General features: G+C 38.6%; 1 protein-coding gene across 3 annotated transcripts in view; it reads left to right on the top strand.

Annotated features, from left to right (window-relative positions):
• The window catches only part of DPP10 (dipeptidyl peptidase like 10), a 575,768-nt gene that overhangs the window by 499,446 nt on the left and 58,477 nt on the right, over positions 1-17,845 (top strand). For all 3 annotated transcript variants that reach the window (XM_083707328.1, XM_083707327.1, XM_083707329.1), the window contains 2 exons: positions 10,572-10,624; positions 10,707-10,788. In XM_083707328.1, the coding sequence (XP_083563454.1) occupies positions 10,572-10,624; positions 10,707-10,788 (135 nt within the window). The remainder of the gene's footprint in view (positions 1-10,571; positions 10,625-10,706; positions 10,789-17,845) is intronic.

Below are 17,845 nucleotides of genomic sequence, written 5' to 3'. Positions count from 1 at the left end.
AATAATCTTCATAATGGATAAACCAGAGTCCTGGTTAATGATACCAGCACTATTACAATTTATTCTAAATATATGAGCAATATGCCTGATGTTGATCCTTCTTTGAGCTGGCATGATGGTAATTAGCAAAATCATATTCCCACTTATTTCAGATTAACATAAATGATACATCTTCTGATTTTACAACCAACCATATGGTTTAATGCCAACGTTTTCATACTTGTCATTATGCAATGCAGGTTAGGCAATCATTTAAACAGCTTTTCCTTACATTAGGCAATTGGGGTTGTTAAAGTATGGTAAAATAGTGTGGAGGAGTTCCTCTCAAAATACCATTGTTATTCAAACTCCTCTGTTAGTGAACAATCCAACCTTCCTCCTCATTAAACCAGGCTTGGGGTGGAGTGTCCTTCCGCCCAGTTCTCCTGCCTAAGCGGGCCCTCTGCGGGCTGCTGGTGCAACACTCCCCCTTCCAGCTGTCAAATGGGTGGGTGGACAGGAGTGCTGTTGGCAGAATGCCCACCAGTGATAGCAGATGGGCCCTGAAGTGGAACAATTAAAAGTCTGGTAGAGAGATGGGCAGAGCCAATTTGAAATCCAATAGCTCCTGAGCTGGTCACAGTGCTGTCATGTGACGGCATCAAACCCAATGGTCCTGCTACCCCACTTTCTATGTGGTCCTGCCACTCCACAGAGCACCACTGTTGGAAATGGGAAATGATTGTGCTCATAATCTGTACTATGTTTCATTGCCAGGTGTATGATATTTGAAGACTGTCAATCAAAGGAAGAGGGATAGAGCAAGTTCTTTTCTGGTTCCACTTCATGCAGTAGTGGATGGCATAGTGGGCTCTGGGTGATTCTACCACTACAGCTTACTTGAAAGGGGAAGGGAGGTAACGGGGAGGTTGGTGGGTGCAAATGGACTGGCTGGCTGCTACTGGATTTCTGACTTTATTCTCTATAGATACAGGATGATACTCCATGTGTTGCAGGCAGCCTTCTTTCTTGGGATACTGCAGCTTTTTCCTGTGATGTGTGTGCTTCGGTTATCACATCCACATAGCTCCTTCTGCTGCCTCCTACCCTGTAACTCATCCCCTTGAAGTTCTGCCCCTTCTCATGCATGTTGTCACTCGACTTTCCCCCTTCCCTACTATACTTTTCCCTTCCTAGCATATGTGACTCTGGCATCCTCATGCTTGCTCACTACTTGCACTTGTACAGTATCTTCATTTTCTTGCTGCAATCAAACAACTCTGTTTTCTTTATCTATTGAATTTCTAGAGGGAATGCTTGTTGTTTTGCTGCTGCTTTTGTTCCTTATTTTCACTCTATGGGGATTTCTTCCTCTCCCTGCAATTTGTACTCCGTCACATTTTGTGGTAGGGAGGAAAGGGAAGTGATGGTCTAGAATTAGAACCTTTTCTCATTACAATCACTTTAATCAGTGCTACACTGAATGATTAACAAAAGTTGAACTTCTTAAATATGGTCTCAATATTTATCATCATCATCATCACCACCATCAGGTTGTTTCACTGAAAAATGCAGACTGAACAAAATTTCCTCCATCTCTGCTAGAAAGTAATTTGTGAACAACACCTGTGAATGTTGTCATGGGCGGTGCTTCTTATATCACTTGACATTAAAATTATTTCCATATTTTATGGTTTGGTTTTATTTTTCTTGCAAAGACTCCAAAAGAGGCATTTTTTTACAAGATAATGTAGTAAAAGAATTTCCATTGATAGTGATATATGACGCTTTCAAATGTGGTAATGGGAAACATTTTTTGAGTAATTCACTCATCTCAAATGGTTAGGTATTAAAAGAGAAATGATTGAAATATGCATTCAAATACAGGACTAGGGATCTCAATGCTGGTAGAAATAGTAGCAAGCATAGTTGGATTTCTCTAAAATAGTATTCATCTGCAGTGTGTATCACATTTGAACTTTTGGTTAGCTGCATTGAGTTTAATTGATTGTGAATTAATTAACACTCCAAAGATAATGACTTTTTTCATGAGATAATTAATCTTAGTGAAAAATGATAAGTAGTGCAGCATAAGCCTAAGCAGATTTTCTAGTTGTGCTTTTTTTGTTTAGTCTTGGTTGACAGCCTTTTTTCTTGTTAGATGAATTAGATGTCTAGAAATCTCCCTCTCTTATATTTATTTTGGCTTGGCAGCATATCGTTGTTATGGTAGCAATATTTCACAGCCAAAAGTGTTAATACTATCCATAAATTCCGTCCAATGATATGCAATAGTTGCCATCAATCATGACAAGTAATTGATGTTGATTGAATAAAATAAATGTGATGCTTTAGGAGGTTATGACCTTGTCATTTAACTTCATTGTATCTGTTTGGAATCACCTCTCTTATTTCTTTTCTTTTCTTTTCTTTTCTTTTCTTTTAACTGGTGCTGTGCTTTAAGACACCCAATAATGCTTCTGTAGGAACCCACATAACTTTATAAATTCCTGGAAGTGAAGGTAAAATAACTGCTAGTTTGCACTTTTTAGGCCATCAAATTGAATCAGTAGACAAAATGGCAGAGAAAAGCAAAATAGTCTGTTTCTTGCGGTGTTGTCTGTTTCAATGTTCTTATCCCTGATTTTCTAATTCAAAGCATATTGATTCTTTTTGCTAGGCTGGGTAACTATTGGCTGGGTGCTATTCATAAGAAGGAATTCTTGAATAGCAAACAATATCAGAAGTGCCACACTTCAACTGATCTGCTGGTAATTCGCACTGATGCCATCTTGTTTTACTCAATGAGATGAATATATTAGTGGCTAATAGTGAACTGGTCCCTTAATAATTTGATCTTCTAATTCCATTCTCATGTTGAAACTTCAAACAGTTTCTAAGAGGATTATTTGTGTGATCTTTGTATTGCAGTTCTGAATGCTGCTTATTAGTAAATGAAATAGTTCTCATAACAAACAATACTTCAGGGAGAGTACAACCACTTCCAAACCAGGCAGCTGACCAATTATCTGGATTCAGGAATTGAAATTAAATATAAAGCAAGCAGTGTTATATCCAATATGCTATGTAAGTGTGGAGGTCATAAGGACAGACACGATCATCGCAACAATCTTGTGAGGTAGCTCAGACTGAGAGACATTGACTTCCTCCATGAGCTTAGTGATATTTGCTCTGAGTGATATTTGAAGCAGAGTTTCCCTGGATTTAGTTGAACGCTCTAGGCCAGAGCTTTCCAAACTTTTCTCTTTTGCCCTTTTTAAAAATATATTTTACATAACAAATTTAAATTCAAATTCAAACAAATCATTCACCTCTTCATTTAGGATTCCCTGAATCCTTTGACTTCCCTCTGCCCTTCCATGGTTACCATTATCAATCTTTTCCCCCAACTGCTTATCATATTTTCTCTAATTTGTTAAAAGAATAGTAATCCATTTTTCCATGGTTTTTCATACATTATAAGCATTACTCAAATACTGCCAAGGTTTTTAGTTGTTTACAGTGTTCTCTTAATTTCCAGAGTTTTCCAAACTGTTCATGTTGGTGACACACTTTTTAGACATGCATCATTTCGTGACACAGTAATTCAGTTTTACTAGCAAACCAGAGGATAAATCGATCCTTTTCCACCCTTGGGACAAGCATGGGGAGCATTCGCACAACACACCTACACACTAACGTGTTGTGACACACAGTTTGGAAAGTTCTGATCTAGCCACTGCACCATGGTAGCTCTCTATTCGAAAAAAGGTCCTCAAAACTCTTTTAGTTCATGCATTCTGTTCTAGGTGGATTGAGACAATATAGTATGTAATGGGCTAATGTAGCTAATCACCTCCCCAGTTAGATAAAATAACTTACATTTTATGTTTTTCAGTATAGAAATATGAACGAGGCCTTACCTGCAGTACAGTTGAGCCCAATGGATTGAATCCAGACTTTGTTCTCCACAAATGGAAGGGCTTTCATCCATGAAAGGCTTTTGATCTGTCTGATAAACCCTATTAGCAGAATGGAAGGGTGGGGCTATTTTTGTTGAGCACTTTCCCTGTAGCTCCCTATATTATTGAATGTTTTCTCCAGAAGATCCTTCTGAAATAGTGTGATGCTGAGGTTGCAGGAGAAAGGGGAAATTGGTGAAACTTCCTCCCCTCTTTCTGTTAAGGGGAGCATCCTGAGTGGAATTCAATTCAGTGAATGTAACACAATGAACTCTTCTGTATGCTGCTTTATGTCTACTGTCCAATACAAGAAACTCTGAGTTCTCTGAAAGCTTCCAGTTGGTACAGAAACAAGCAGCTTGAAGACTGGTGAATAAGCCTAATAACAAGACATGCATGGAGCAGTATGTTTGTGACTGTACTCCATGGGGAATTAGGAAATACTAAGGAGCTTCCAGACCAGAGCTTCCAGTGGCATTTAAATGCAAGCATCCTATTGAGCACTGCCTACAAATCTAATTTATTGGAAGCATGTAAATTATTAGAAATAGCAAAATAAAGAATGCCAGCTTCAGTTTAGGACCCATGCATTCTCTCTGGCAAGGTATATGACATTAAATCTGCTGGTTATCAATTTTAAGTCTTAGAACTTCATACATTATTTCTGTGCTGATGAGGGTACAATATAATTTCAGCATTGAAGAGTCATGGCATTGGAAACCAATATCTATATGAGAATTCTCAGGTTCACCAAAGGAGTGCTTGTGTGTCGTGGTTCTCTCTCTAGAACCCAACATTTGGAGATTCATGGGACTATTTGGCCCAATGAGTCTACCAAGCCAAGGACTGCATCTTATATTGATAATGGTGCTTCAACATAAAATGAATTTAAACTTTATCGATGGTCTTACTAATTTATTTAGTAGATGCACTGTGAACTGGAGTGGAGATATTCTTCTTACTATCTATCAATTCTACATTGCCATAGGCAACTGACATGCTGCTACTAATTTCAATTTATTAACTGCATCAGATGTTTTAGTAACAGGAAAGCTACAGTTCTCCCTTAGACAGAACAAGTAAAAAAATAAGTTATTTTTATTGCTGCTTGAAAATTTTCTGGGCAAATTAAGTATGGATTCTATTTTCTTTATACTGCAATCTTAGCAGTGTCAGATATCTATAAGTTAAAGCTGAGTAAGTATAGAATATTGCTTTGTTGTAGGAATGGAATGGGCCAATAAAATCTTGAGATGTGGGTAGGTATTTTGTCCTTGGTGTAGGAGTTTAGTTTTCTAAGCCAACACCAAAGGGTTTCATTGTCTCTTTCATGTTAGACTCAAAATATATCATTCAGACATCATTTAATATATCATTAAGAAGTTACTCTTCTTTGTATCAGTATAAAAATGGAACAGCATCATATCCCATCAGCACTTATATATGTAGATTTTCAGGTGCAATTCTTTCATCACAGTTATGTGGAAAAATTGATAGTGGAAACTTGAATCATTGGGGGATGATAATGCTTCCTTTGTGATCACGTGTTTATGTTTGATTCTGTATTCTGTATAATGATTTCAGATCAGAGGCAGAATTTGCAATCCCATTTAGTCAGGATTAATTGGTACCTTGGCATCTCCTGCAGCTCCATCAATGACATTTGCTGAAGCAGGAATGTTTTGGACCTGTGCTGAGTTTTATAAAACTGGAGTGCTAGTTTGGGATCCTCTGGGGTCAGAGTATTTATGAAAATGTAAATTGCTGAGTTTGGGAGCTGTTTCAGATACGCCAGAAGAGTTTGTGGCTAATTTACAATTTCAGCTCTGCCCACCTAACTCAACCCTCTTCCCTATCCTTCATCCTTTTTGTACTGGATTATTCCATTCCCCCACCCCCTCTTCCTAGAATAGTAAAAACAAAAATGCCATGCATTTACATAACTATATAAACTATAGTTAATTTAAACTTTATTGTGTTTCTCTAAGATGTAGATTATCACTGTTTTATTCCCATACAGCAGGGGTGGGGAACCTCGGACCCAGAGGTCAGATGCAGCCCTCCAAGCTGTAGCCCACAGCACTCTGCCCAGGCCACACCCCGTCCCCAGCCACACCCCTCACTGGTCCTGCTTTGCTCCCTTCTTTTAGTGTTGCCTGGCTGCAATGTGACCTCGAACTCCGATGATGCCCCTTCCTTGCCTGGGTAGAGGATAGAGAGGGGTATGTTGGCCTTGTGTAGAAAGCAGCTTGCTGTACAAAGATAACATTTACATCAATCATTCCACCCATTTTTCCTCTGGCCACTGGCATGTGGTTCCTGGATTGCTGCCCGGAAAGAAATACTGCCCTCAGGCTGAAATATGTCCAACACCCCTGTACAAGACACCACCTGATATCTATCTCCCTCCAAGAACCTTGAAATTATTCTGAGGGTTGCTGAGCATAATCACAAATCTTTTATTTAAGGACTTGCCTGCCAATCAATCAATCTTTCTCTTTTTCTATAATAAATTTGTATATTCTTTTATTCTAAGGTTGTCTGTCGAGGGATTGCTAATTCCTTTTAGTATGGTATTAGGGAAATGTAATTTGCCCCATTGTGTCCAATGGGATTTACTCCAGGGTTTACAGGATTGTCTCTGTAGACTGCTTTGGTTGTCTTCACCCTTGGTACTGCTGGGTGACTGGACAACACGGATGGGTCTGCTACCGGAATGGAATAAGCAAGCGTCAGCTGCATGTCACAAGTCAATGGAGATCAAATAACAGGGAAATTGGATCAGAGGCTAAGCAACAGATACAGAGGATGTGATCAGGACACTTGAGTTGCCTGGGTAAAGATTAAAGGTGCTTGTAATCGAGTGAAATCAAAGGGTTGAGAAATCGAGAGTGGGTGTCTACTGCAAATGTTGAAGTGCCTTAAGATACAGATTTGGTAATCTCTGTTTAACTGACTGAAAATAAAAAATATCAACACACACACATATATTAAACAAAACTGCAGGGAAGTGTTATACTTCTTTTATTCCTTTTTGCATCAGCAGCTGATAGCTTCTTACTTCTATAACACATCTGTCTGTCCATTTTGCACTTACTACTGAACCTCTAATTAGATAAACACTCTTTGTATTTAGTGAAATTATTTGCAAATACAACAGAAAGTTTTGATGTCTTCTTTGTGTGTATCAGTGAAGTACAGAATCATAGAATCTTAGAATTGTAGATCTGGAAGGGACCCCAATGTTCATCTAGTCCAACCCCCTGCAATGCATAGGGTACTGCAACCCTATATTCAGTATGACATCATGAAAAGGAGGCACCTAGACTTTAACTATTGTAGAGTAATGCTTTGAAATAAACAACTGTTCACACAGGCCTGAAGTGTAATTCTAGGATATCTATAAAATCTGCATTTTTTTTAGTTTACAAGTGGTACTTTCAGCAAAAGCCTCATAAATATTTAAAAGATTTTTCACTAAACATAAATGCAGATTAATTAAATGGTATATAGAATACCTTACTGCATGTATATAAAATATAATTTATTCTAAAGCACATTTGACAACTAATACTTTTTAAAATATAAGTTGTTGGCAATATAATAGCAGCCTTTTAGAAATACTAAATATAAACATGCAAATGTATGTTATTGTAAATACAGTAAGTTTCTTATTTCCATATTTAAACCTAGAAAAATCACCATATTAAAATATGCATGTAATCTTCCTTTGACTTTAATGTTTATATTACAGTACTGAAGATACTGTACTAATTACCTGTTAAATCATACCTGCAGTCATCCTTGCAAGTATGGCTGCTTTTCTATGATAGCTGGAGTTGTTTTTCCATGATGTTTTTCCATATGACTTGAGAGTTCATTTGAAAGCCGCAATCATGTGAGCATGATCAAGCAAGTACACTTGGTCTTTGTCATTGAACCTTTAACTTCCTCCCATGGGAATGCTATTTTGCATTCCATTGACCCAAATGATTGTCCCACCAACATGTTGTCTCATTCGACACTGTGCTCTCCTCACCATGTGGGGACGAACCAGTTTCCACACAGACTGGGGTTCTTATAATGAACATTTACTCAAACGTTCCTAATTAATTTCAAATTCAGTGGCTTTATGTTGGTATCACACCACTTTAAAGAAGACGGTGACTTTAAAGCCTGCTACAGAATGTTATTGGAACTCCAGTTCGTTAGCATAATTGCATACATGGATAGCTGGCACTGATGCATACTTGAGGTTCCCGACCCCTATGGTTGTAATTTCATGGGCAGTCATTTAATTTTATCCTGATTCTAATTTTTAAGCTGTATTTTAATCAATTGTTTGTGTGTTAATGTATTTGACATTTGATGATAGCCGCCCTGAGCCCAGTCTTGGCTGGGGAGGGTGGGGTATAAATAAAAATTTACTTACTTTAGTTGTTGGACTGCCAGTTAGAGTGTTGGACCTGGGTTCAAATTCCTACTGAGGCATGAAGCCCACTGGGTGACCTTGGACCAGTCAGTGTTTCTCAACCAACCAGGATTGTTTGTGAGAATAAAATGGAGGTGTGGGGAGAGAAGCATCTATGCCACCTTGAGCTCCTGTGTTGATGTTTGCGTGCCCAGAATAGGGTGTCAGAGCAGTAAATGACAGAGGCTTTGATGGGTTGAACAATGGCACAACTTTTATTTTGGTTACAACAACCATGGCAGAGTGCAAGATCCATTCATTGTGCAGCCCCCTTGCTCTCCAATGTCCAGGGCCCCTAGCTCATGGGCTGAAGTATATAGGCCCACATAAGCATAGTCTAGTCCCAGGCAGCTTGGGAGTGCTGCAACCCAGCACAAGGCAACATCCCACTGTCCCTTAAGGCAGTGTTTCCCAAACTTGGGTCTCCAGCTGCTTGGGGACTACAATTCCTACCATCCCTAGCTAGCAGGACCAGTGGTGGGGGATTATGGGACCTGTAGTCCAAAACCAGCTAGAGACCCAAGTTTGAGAAACACTTCCTTTAAGAAGATCTTCCACTGGGGAGCTGATCCCTTGCTTTACTCAACAATAGATCTTGGCCAATGCCCCTACTGCTAAGGGAAATTGTGAAAGAAAAATATATATCAATATCATATAGCACTGTTGCTGTAAGGAATGCAAAAAGCCCACAGGTAAAAGTAACCAGTGTCTGTCTAATACCATAGCACAGTGTATCTTGAGGAGCAGGCAAAACAGCAAAATGAACCAGATAAACAAAAACAAAGCACAACCTCTGTAACTAGGGAAGGAGACTGGGGAAGTCTTTATCACACTGGGCTGGGCCTATTTTACTCTGGGCCAACCAGAGAAAGGCTAATCCACTCCCAGGCTTGCCTCTCCTCCCCTGGGAAGCCAAGCTGAAGCCAATTACCCACCTGAAGTTGGGCTTGTCCACATTCCAACCCAGCTGTTTCTCGTTGCTGCAGTGACTGTGCAGCCATGCTTGTTTGAAGTCAAACAGCAGTATTTCCCACCCTCACTGTGCTTGGGTGCAATTTAGGAATTTCCAGGTAAGGTGGGAAATTGGGTCATACAACTGTACTAGAGTTTCATTCCAGAAATTTGAGTGTCTTCTTTTTTGTAGTTGTTCTGAGCTGTCCACGTATTGCATATATTAGATCAGCCTCTATTTTAATTGAATGCTAATACAGTTCTGTGCTTTATTAAATACTGCTTACATATCAACATTCTGGGGGGAAATATTTGAAGTACTTAATTTATAATGTGCCTGTAGGTTTGAAAACATCTCATACAGGAATTATTTTTAGTTTGTTGGTCTTCAGAAATAGTTTTGATGTAATATTGTCTTTATTAATTTGTGGTTATAGTTCCCTACTTCAGCTGAGATTTAGATTAAGCTTTGGAAAACCTTATAATAATTAGTAAGAATTCAGTGTAACAAATGGGTTTCCCCCCCTAACCAAATATGTTTGGATAAAATAATTATTCTGAATCAAAAGTACAAGCAGCAAGTTTCCAAGGGCAGTTATTTATCTTTACTGCAGTTTTGCAGGCATGATTCATAGTGGTTTTAGAACTAAAAAATGTTTTAAAAGGTAGAATTGTGGATGTTAATATCCCAAGGGTGTTTGTGTTTATTTGTTTGAACTGCACAAACAAGAAAAAAAAATCTAGGCTACAATTCAGCACAAAAATCATGTGGTCTCCAGTGACACTTTATCCTGACCGTATTCACACACATGCAAGTACCTCTCTTGACTTCTCTTTCCGTGATTATTTAATGCTTCATAACTCACACAGCTGAATGTATGATTCCACTGGGAAGTATTGTGCTCATGATAATGTTTGAAAGTTCAATCTTTAGTATTTGATCTGTGGTGCATATTCAAAGATGCATGTCACTGAATGGTGTTATACTCATTAAGTGACAATAAACATGTACTTGTGAACTGGAACAAAGAGTACTAACAGCTAAAGATAGCACAGCTTAGCACAGACCAAGCCCGCTTATGCAAGCCTGCCATGTCAATTTAGACAATGGGATATCTAACATCATGAATAAAAGTTTTCTTCCCCCCAAGTTTTCCAAATGTATCCCATGACGATGCTCATGTCTACTTTTTCTCCTTGTTTTACAGGTTTTTCATTACTCGTATACGGCTTCATATGTGATATATAACATACGTACGAGGTAAGATGGTGTTATATAGATGCTGTTCTGTGCCATGTAATGGTGCAAATGTGTTCAAGTAAAATGTTTACCTTTTTTCAAGGGAAGTTTGGGAGTTAAACCCTCCGGAGGTAGAGGATTCAGTTTTACAGTATGCAGCATGGGGTGTACAAGGCCAGCAACTGGTAAGACAAATAATTTTCACATTTATCTGCGGTTGTGCTTTAAAGGGGCTGTTAAGTGGGGGGATAAAATATAAACAAATGATGGTTATTATTATGGATTTCTAAGCATTTAGTCCTTTTATATGTTCTAATCCACTTGAGGTTTCCTTTCAAATAAGGATCTACTTGAGTAGACTGCACAAACATTTGAGAATAAGGAGACAAAACACTAGATTTCAGATTAAATAAGAGATACAACTTTATTCATTAATTAACCTGCAGTAGGTTGTGATATATATACCTGTCTACCAGCATCCCCATGAACTTGTGATGTAGTTGGCTGAGTGGCACCTCTGCCCACTTTGCCAAGTACACAGCAAGCCACGTATCCTTCACACCTCACACATCCAGTGACCATCCCTTTGGGCTTATTAGTTTTTCTTGTTGAAGTGGACAAGCCCCTGTCCTTATCCTGAGCTCAGTAGCTCTGAGAGACAAGTCTAGGGATTCCACATTTACTGTCTAAGAGACATCTCTTGAGTGCTCCCAGGGAGGAAAAGAGAGTATAATTGCAAAGAAGTATAAATACAAGATACCTTTAAAGACTCAGTGAAATCATTTATTGGTTCAGTGCATTTGAAGTCTTGTGACTGTTCTGAATACTTTTATCTCAGTCCAGAGTTCCATTGGAGGATATGGAACTCCACTACATTTTTTGATTGCCTGCTTATTTCAACAGAGTCATTTATTTGGGATTTTCCAGTGAAACGAAGAGGGAATTCCTTCCAGGTGCAGAGCTCCCTTACACACACAGTAGCTCAGAGGTCCACAACTATTATTCAAAGTGTGGCAATTAAACAGAATTCTGCATATGTTTGGCCAGAGCTAAGCAAAGATGACTGCATAGCTCTGGGGTATCTGAGATATCTGGGACTGTCAATGGGAGCTTCTCCTGCTGTTGGAAATATGTGTTGCAGACAGCTTGTGCAACATACACACACATACTTTGCAGAAGTAGCCAGAGAATGCAAACCAAAGTTTCCTCTTCTTGTTTGAAAGTTGGGGGTGCTGGGATTTGTCTCCTAGCTCCCACCCCTTTGCACACATACCCATGCTAGCTCCAATAGTGAGGGCCATGTCATAGGTTTTTGCCCAATCCCAGCTTTCTTGCCATCCAACAACGCTTTTACAAGTTCTTTTACAGGGCTTGTTGGGAAATGAATTCCAAATGTTGAAAAGAAAGAAATGCCCATCGATGGAGGGGGGTAGGTCAAATATTTTATTGAGGTGGGCCGAAGGGACCTGGGCCCCTAGGAGTTGGTGCAAATACACACATATTCAAAAACGAGTATGTTTTATTGTTGCCTTGCGTTGTGATATTGGAGCTGGGCACACACATGCAGCTTCTGATAAGAGACAGAAATTTTCTAATAGTCTATACAGTCAAGCACTTGGTAAGGATATACTGCTTCATGTATCGTTAATCAAGATTGCATGAATGGTGAAAAATGCCTCTGGTTAGGATGTATCACATTAAACAAATAGGGGCAGGAAACAGTGCTGAAGGGAGAAGTAATTGCATCCATCTGGAACATGATTGGTAATGTTTAAATAATTAACTATGCTAATTTATCAATACATCAGAGCATAACGACAAAATTAAATATGTCGGAAATATGAGGAGAGTAGCTAACTGAAGCATGCACTCTTGACAGAAAGGCAGGTAAAAGTACAGAAGACATAAAGATTTCCCTATATATGCTGCAAGATGTTTCCAGGAAGAGTGGGCTTATTTCTTCACACTTGGCTATATAGCACAGGCAGCTAACAATATAATGGAACATAACCAAGAACACCCCTTGTGACTGTTGCTTCATCAAATTGCACATCCCGGAAACATTTGAAAAAGACTCTGTGTGTGTGTGTGTGTGTGTGTGTGTGTGTGTGTGTGTAAAAGCACTGGAAGCAAAGAATGATTTTGTCTAATTGTTATGTATGGAAGAGTAGGGAAATATTTGAACAGATAAACAAGATGGCTAGGAATTAAGATTCCTGGGGGGGGGGGGGGAAGAAGGCTAATGTCATGCATTTTGGCTAAACATAGACTTGGAATCATAACCTTATGCAATTGTCTAAGAGGTGCACAGTTGTGTTGGTGTAAAATATGAGCTTGTGATACTGTAACAGTGCAGTATGACCCATTTTAAAAATTGTTTGGGTGAATATAAAACCTTAGCAAAATGTGTATCTAAACTAGTTAAGCAGGATTCACCTAACCAGTCCCATCAGCGGAAGTGCCCCATGAGGATATCCATTTGCGCAACGGAGCTTCCTCCTCCCTCTGTGCACTCCAAAATGAGTTCTGGTCACTGAATCCTGAGCCAAAACTGAAACCAGCTGTTAAGGGTACTCTGGTAAAGAGGTCCAAGGAAAAACATTTGTCCAAAGACCCAGACAGGGGTTAACAGGCTTTAAAATGTCACAAGTGGTGGTGTAGCAAGTCTGCTTTCATTTGATCTGAACACAGGAGGATCCCTTAACCCAGAATCAACCCTAAAGGAGCAATCAACCAGCAATTGGGCTAGGACTTACACCTGTGGTCAATAAAGTTGTGGCCATATTTATCTCAAGCTCTTTTCCTATCTTTACTGGTATTCTCACACTGCCAGCCCCCTGTGAACCCGGGCTCACTGCGCCTGGTCTTACAATCCAGACAACCAGCTTTTATATGTATATGGTGGTAAGTTACCACTTGGCAAATGGTAATGCCACATTAAGCTATGGTTTCTCCATGTTACCTGCTCTTTTGGTCTTTGGTTTTGTTTGCTAGCAAAGGGGAGTGGGGACAACTTAGAAGATGTGTTGCAGAAAGTATTGTCACTTTTTAGGGAACACTAATAGCTCAGTTGTCCCCAAAGCAAGTTTTCAAGGAAACAGTTAGCTTCTTCCCATCTTCACTCCACAGCGCTGAGACAGTTGCTGAGTTACAGGGAAGACAATAGCAAGCCAGGTATATGCTATTTGCCTTCTATATATTGTCTCAGGAATGGGATCTTTTCCATCCTTCCAATCTTCCTTTATCCTAAAAAGAAAGCATATATTTCTTCTGGTGCGAGTTCTGGCTTCTTCCAAGAGCATTCATGGTCTCTCAAACATTTAGGCTTTTCATTGGTGTTGCATGTTTATTTTCTAAACTCTGATTTTGTGACAATAATTAATTCTGCCCTTGTTTATTTTTTTAAAAGTTTGCTTTTCTGTTAAATCAGATCAACACATGCTGTATTACAGTCAAACATAGGATAATAAGAAAGGAATAGATAAATATAAGACATATATAGTTGAATAGATACAAATACCAGCTTTTCAGGCAGCGGTGGTAATTTAAATTGGGAAAACAACACTGGAGGAAAGATTTCACTTTTTTAAAAAAAATCCCAATACAATTGCTTCATTCCAGTTTGGAAAATTGGATTAGAAGAAACACCCAGAAGCAGATAGGAATATTTGTCTCTCAGAGAGATAAACCACAAGCCTGAGTTTTAATGTAATGCTAAGCCAAATGATGGCTTAGGTCCAGTAGTACAGGAGCAGTTCAGAAGGAGGAGCAAAACAGCCGTGAATTTTCCTGTTAGTAACCACATTCTCATGTGCCTATGTTTAGCCATTTGGCTTAATGTTAGCTGAAAACCAAGTCTACTTCTGTTCACTTTTTAAATCTTTGGAAATTCTCCAACCAACCTGTGTTAAAAGGTTTAGCGTCCCTGATTCTTGCATTTGCTTGCATCCTTAGGAATCATGGTGGAATAGCACGCTGGATAAATCATTTCATTGTAGAAGCTTAATTCCTATTAGTTATATAACATATTCCAACTTTCAAAATATAGTTATCACACAATGCAACACATCTGGTGTGGGGGTTTTTGGGAAGATACTGAGTTACAAGTATATATCACCATAATTAGTATTTAGTACCCTTGGAATTTTTAGAATACTCTGTTGGGATTTTTAAAATTTATTTGCAATGTAAAGAGGGGAGAATATGACAAAGTTCATGAGCCAAGTGGGAAATTAATTAATGATAATGAAGCCTCTTTATAAATAAATATTTTAAAGGTGCTATTTTTATTTGTGGTGTTTTTTTCAAAGCCTTTTGCTAAGCTACTAGATGAAACAGCATTAAATCATGAATAGAACTATCAAAAGATTTCCTGAATACTTATTTTTCATTCTTGTCCTAATGAGACAAATAGTAATAGCAGTGACAGAAAGATAAAATGCTTATTGAATATATTATGAAAACCATGTGTTGATAACTGAGTTGTAATTAGGAATCAACCCCAGGAATTTTTTTTTAATGGATGTGGGTAAAGAGTTTCCAGCCACGCTCCCTAATTGCATTTGTGTGCACTTGTCTTTATATGTAACTTATTGGGGCATCTGAGGGATTATTTGTGAGAAAAATGCATGGTTAGATGACGAAGGCTCATCTAATAAGAACCCTTAAGGAGTCTGCAACTGTTCCTTTCAGATACATCAAAGCCAGTTTGGTGTGAATTCATCATTTACTTACTTAATTACCAGAGCTTCACATTTTAATATAAGCATTGACTTTCACAAGAAAATAACACAAAGCAAGCAGATCCTTGTTGTAGCAGCAGAAATTCTGCAATTCCTGCAATTCCTACTTTGGGAGGCTAAATCTGTATAGCTGCCATTGCAGAGGGAAATCAGCTTTGAATGTGGACTTTGTTGCATTCTTTAGAGACCTGATTTCATTTCTGCATTGATTCTTGCCCCTTCACTGCCTCAATTCTTTCAAACTATGTCATTAAATACTTCCTAAATTTTGCAGGGTGGGTCACTGAATTCCAAGCTAGGTGGGTTCCCCCCCCCCCGAGCACCAGATGTATGTTCAAACCTCAATTAAATGCAAAATGACTAACTCAGAGCACCCCCCATAAACAGTATTTTTATTTTTATTTGCTTCAAACTGCATGCCATACATTGTCTCCTTTATAATGATGGCTGTGTTTTGGCTATAACAACAGTGGCCTGTCTCATATCCAATTCCAAAGATTTGGAGTATATGTATTTGCACAAGCAATTCTGAGACCACCTGGGACCTGCTTTATGTTAGTTCTTGCCACAACTCAGCTTATTCAAAAGTATGTCTGTATGTTGAGGGTGGGGAGAGACATTTCTAGCTGTGTTCTGATGAATATGTGTCATTCCATGTCCCAGATATGTGTAACCAATGAAACACCAAGTGAGATGTAATAGTCCTCTAGGTAATGTGCAGTTTTAAAAATTATAATGCTAAAGCACAACTGTCAGATAGATAATGGCATTGCTGCAACTCAAGCAGAGCAGAGATAATACAGAGCCCTTTCCCGTTTTCTTAAGATTCTATATGCCACACTTATCCTAGCCACATTTAGGGGTTTTGCCCAATGAGCTGTGATAGACTAATGAGATTCTGAGAAAGAAACAAAGTACCTTTAATGAACCTATCTGAATACACCTCTCCCACTCCCATATATTTTATGTTTTTGTCTTAATTAAGGACTCCCACTGTGACAAGCTGTAATTGTATCATTCACATTGCTTAGAAGAAGAAGTACCACTGGTGAATGGGTGAAATAATTGCTGGTATTTATTATGATTGTGCATTGTTATTTGATAATGGTGTCACTGTCAATGTTACATGTAGGTTTTGAACACAAAGCCTACAAGACATGGACAAGTTTTCTGCTATCTCTGTATTTCTAAAGCAAGGGGAAGATTTGTTGATCACACTCCTTTTTAAGCTTAACCTTTTAGATCACTTGAATTTGATGACATGTTTCAGAAGTTTAAAAGTCCTTCAGGATATTTTTATTTATTCATTTATTTTATTATTATTTGTATCATTTATACCCTACCCTACATCCAGAGATTTTGTGACCGGTGAAAAGAATATCAGTCTAAAAATGTACACTCCCTAATAATTAAGAGCAGAATAAAATGCACCTAACAATTCATCACAGAAACTGTAAAAGAACACTGTCATTCCAGCTGGGCATTATTAACTTTCAAAGGTATGACCGAAGAGCCACATTTTAAGGTACATCTGAGTGAAAACAGAGTAGATACTTGCTAAATTTCAAAGGGGAGAGCATTCCACAATTAAGGTATCACATTTTTTCCTGTTTATGGTACTTTTTTATTATTATGAGGAATACTTTGATTATAAATAAGGATATGATGGGTTGCCCCAAATATATTAAGGATGAATGTCGAGCATTCACTTCGGTCTTAAGATAAAGGTTGAAATTCTGGGGGTATAGGATATAACAAATCCAGATTCAGATTATAAACATTCAGATTCAAATCCAGATTCAGAATCTCATCTGAGTCAGATTCAGAATATAGCTTCTTTGGAATTTCAGCTTTAATTGTATTGATGTATGTTTCCAGCTTGAAAGTGCATGTCAAGTGATGGCTGAAAGCTTAGTAATGAAAATTGTGATCTACACAGCCAGCCTTCCTTTGTCTCTTTATCTTTTACTCTCCCTTGTCTAGCATGACATATGTATTCAATTAGTGATGCAAGGAGTGAATGTCTGGACTGTGGATGCAGTGGTTGATCAGCAGAGCCTAAGTGGTCACATCAGCAGGTTTGGATTGCTGGCTTAGGCTGTGATTCTATACACACTTCATTAGAACTCTGTTTCATTGAACTCAGGGGAGTAGCATCTGAGTTTGCATGTCTAGAATTATCTGCACATATTAAATACAGGTGGTGACCATTTTGTGTGGGGGTTCTGTTTCCGACCCAGGTGTGCATCAGCGGAGTGTACATAAGTGTGACCTGCCCCATTATACCCCACCCTGCCCCCTTCTGGGTCCAAAAGGACCTGGACATAAGCAATCATGCTTCAATTGGACATGCCTAAAATGGTTACCACCTGTAAAAAACGTTTGGTCCCTTCTTATTTTGGGTTTATAATTTGATACTCACTTACCTTGGATTAAGCTTCATGGAACTCAAGATGACTTCAGCATACTTCTGAATATATACTTCTGAGTATATGTGTAT

The sequence above is a fragment of the Podarcis gaigeae genome (assembly GCF_964106915.1).
Source record: "Podarcis gaigeae genome assembly, chromosome: 1".
Taxonomy (NCBI): Eukaryota; Metazoa; Chordata; class Lepidosauria; order Squamata; family Lacertidae; genus Podarcis; species Podarcis gaigeae.
This window is presented reverse-complemented; position numbering and strand designations above follow the sequence as displayed.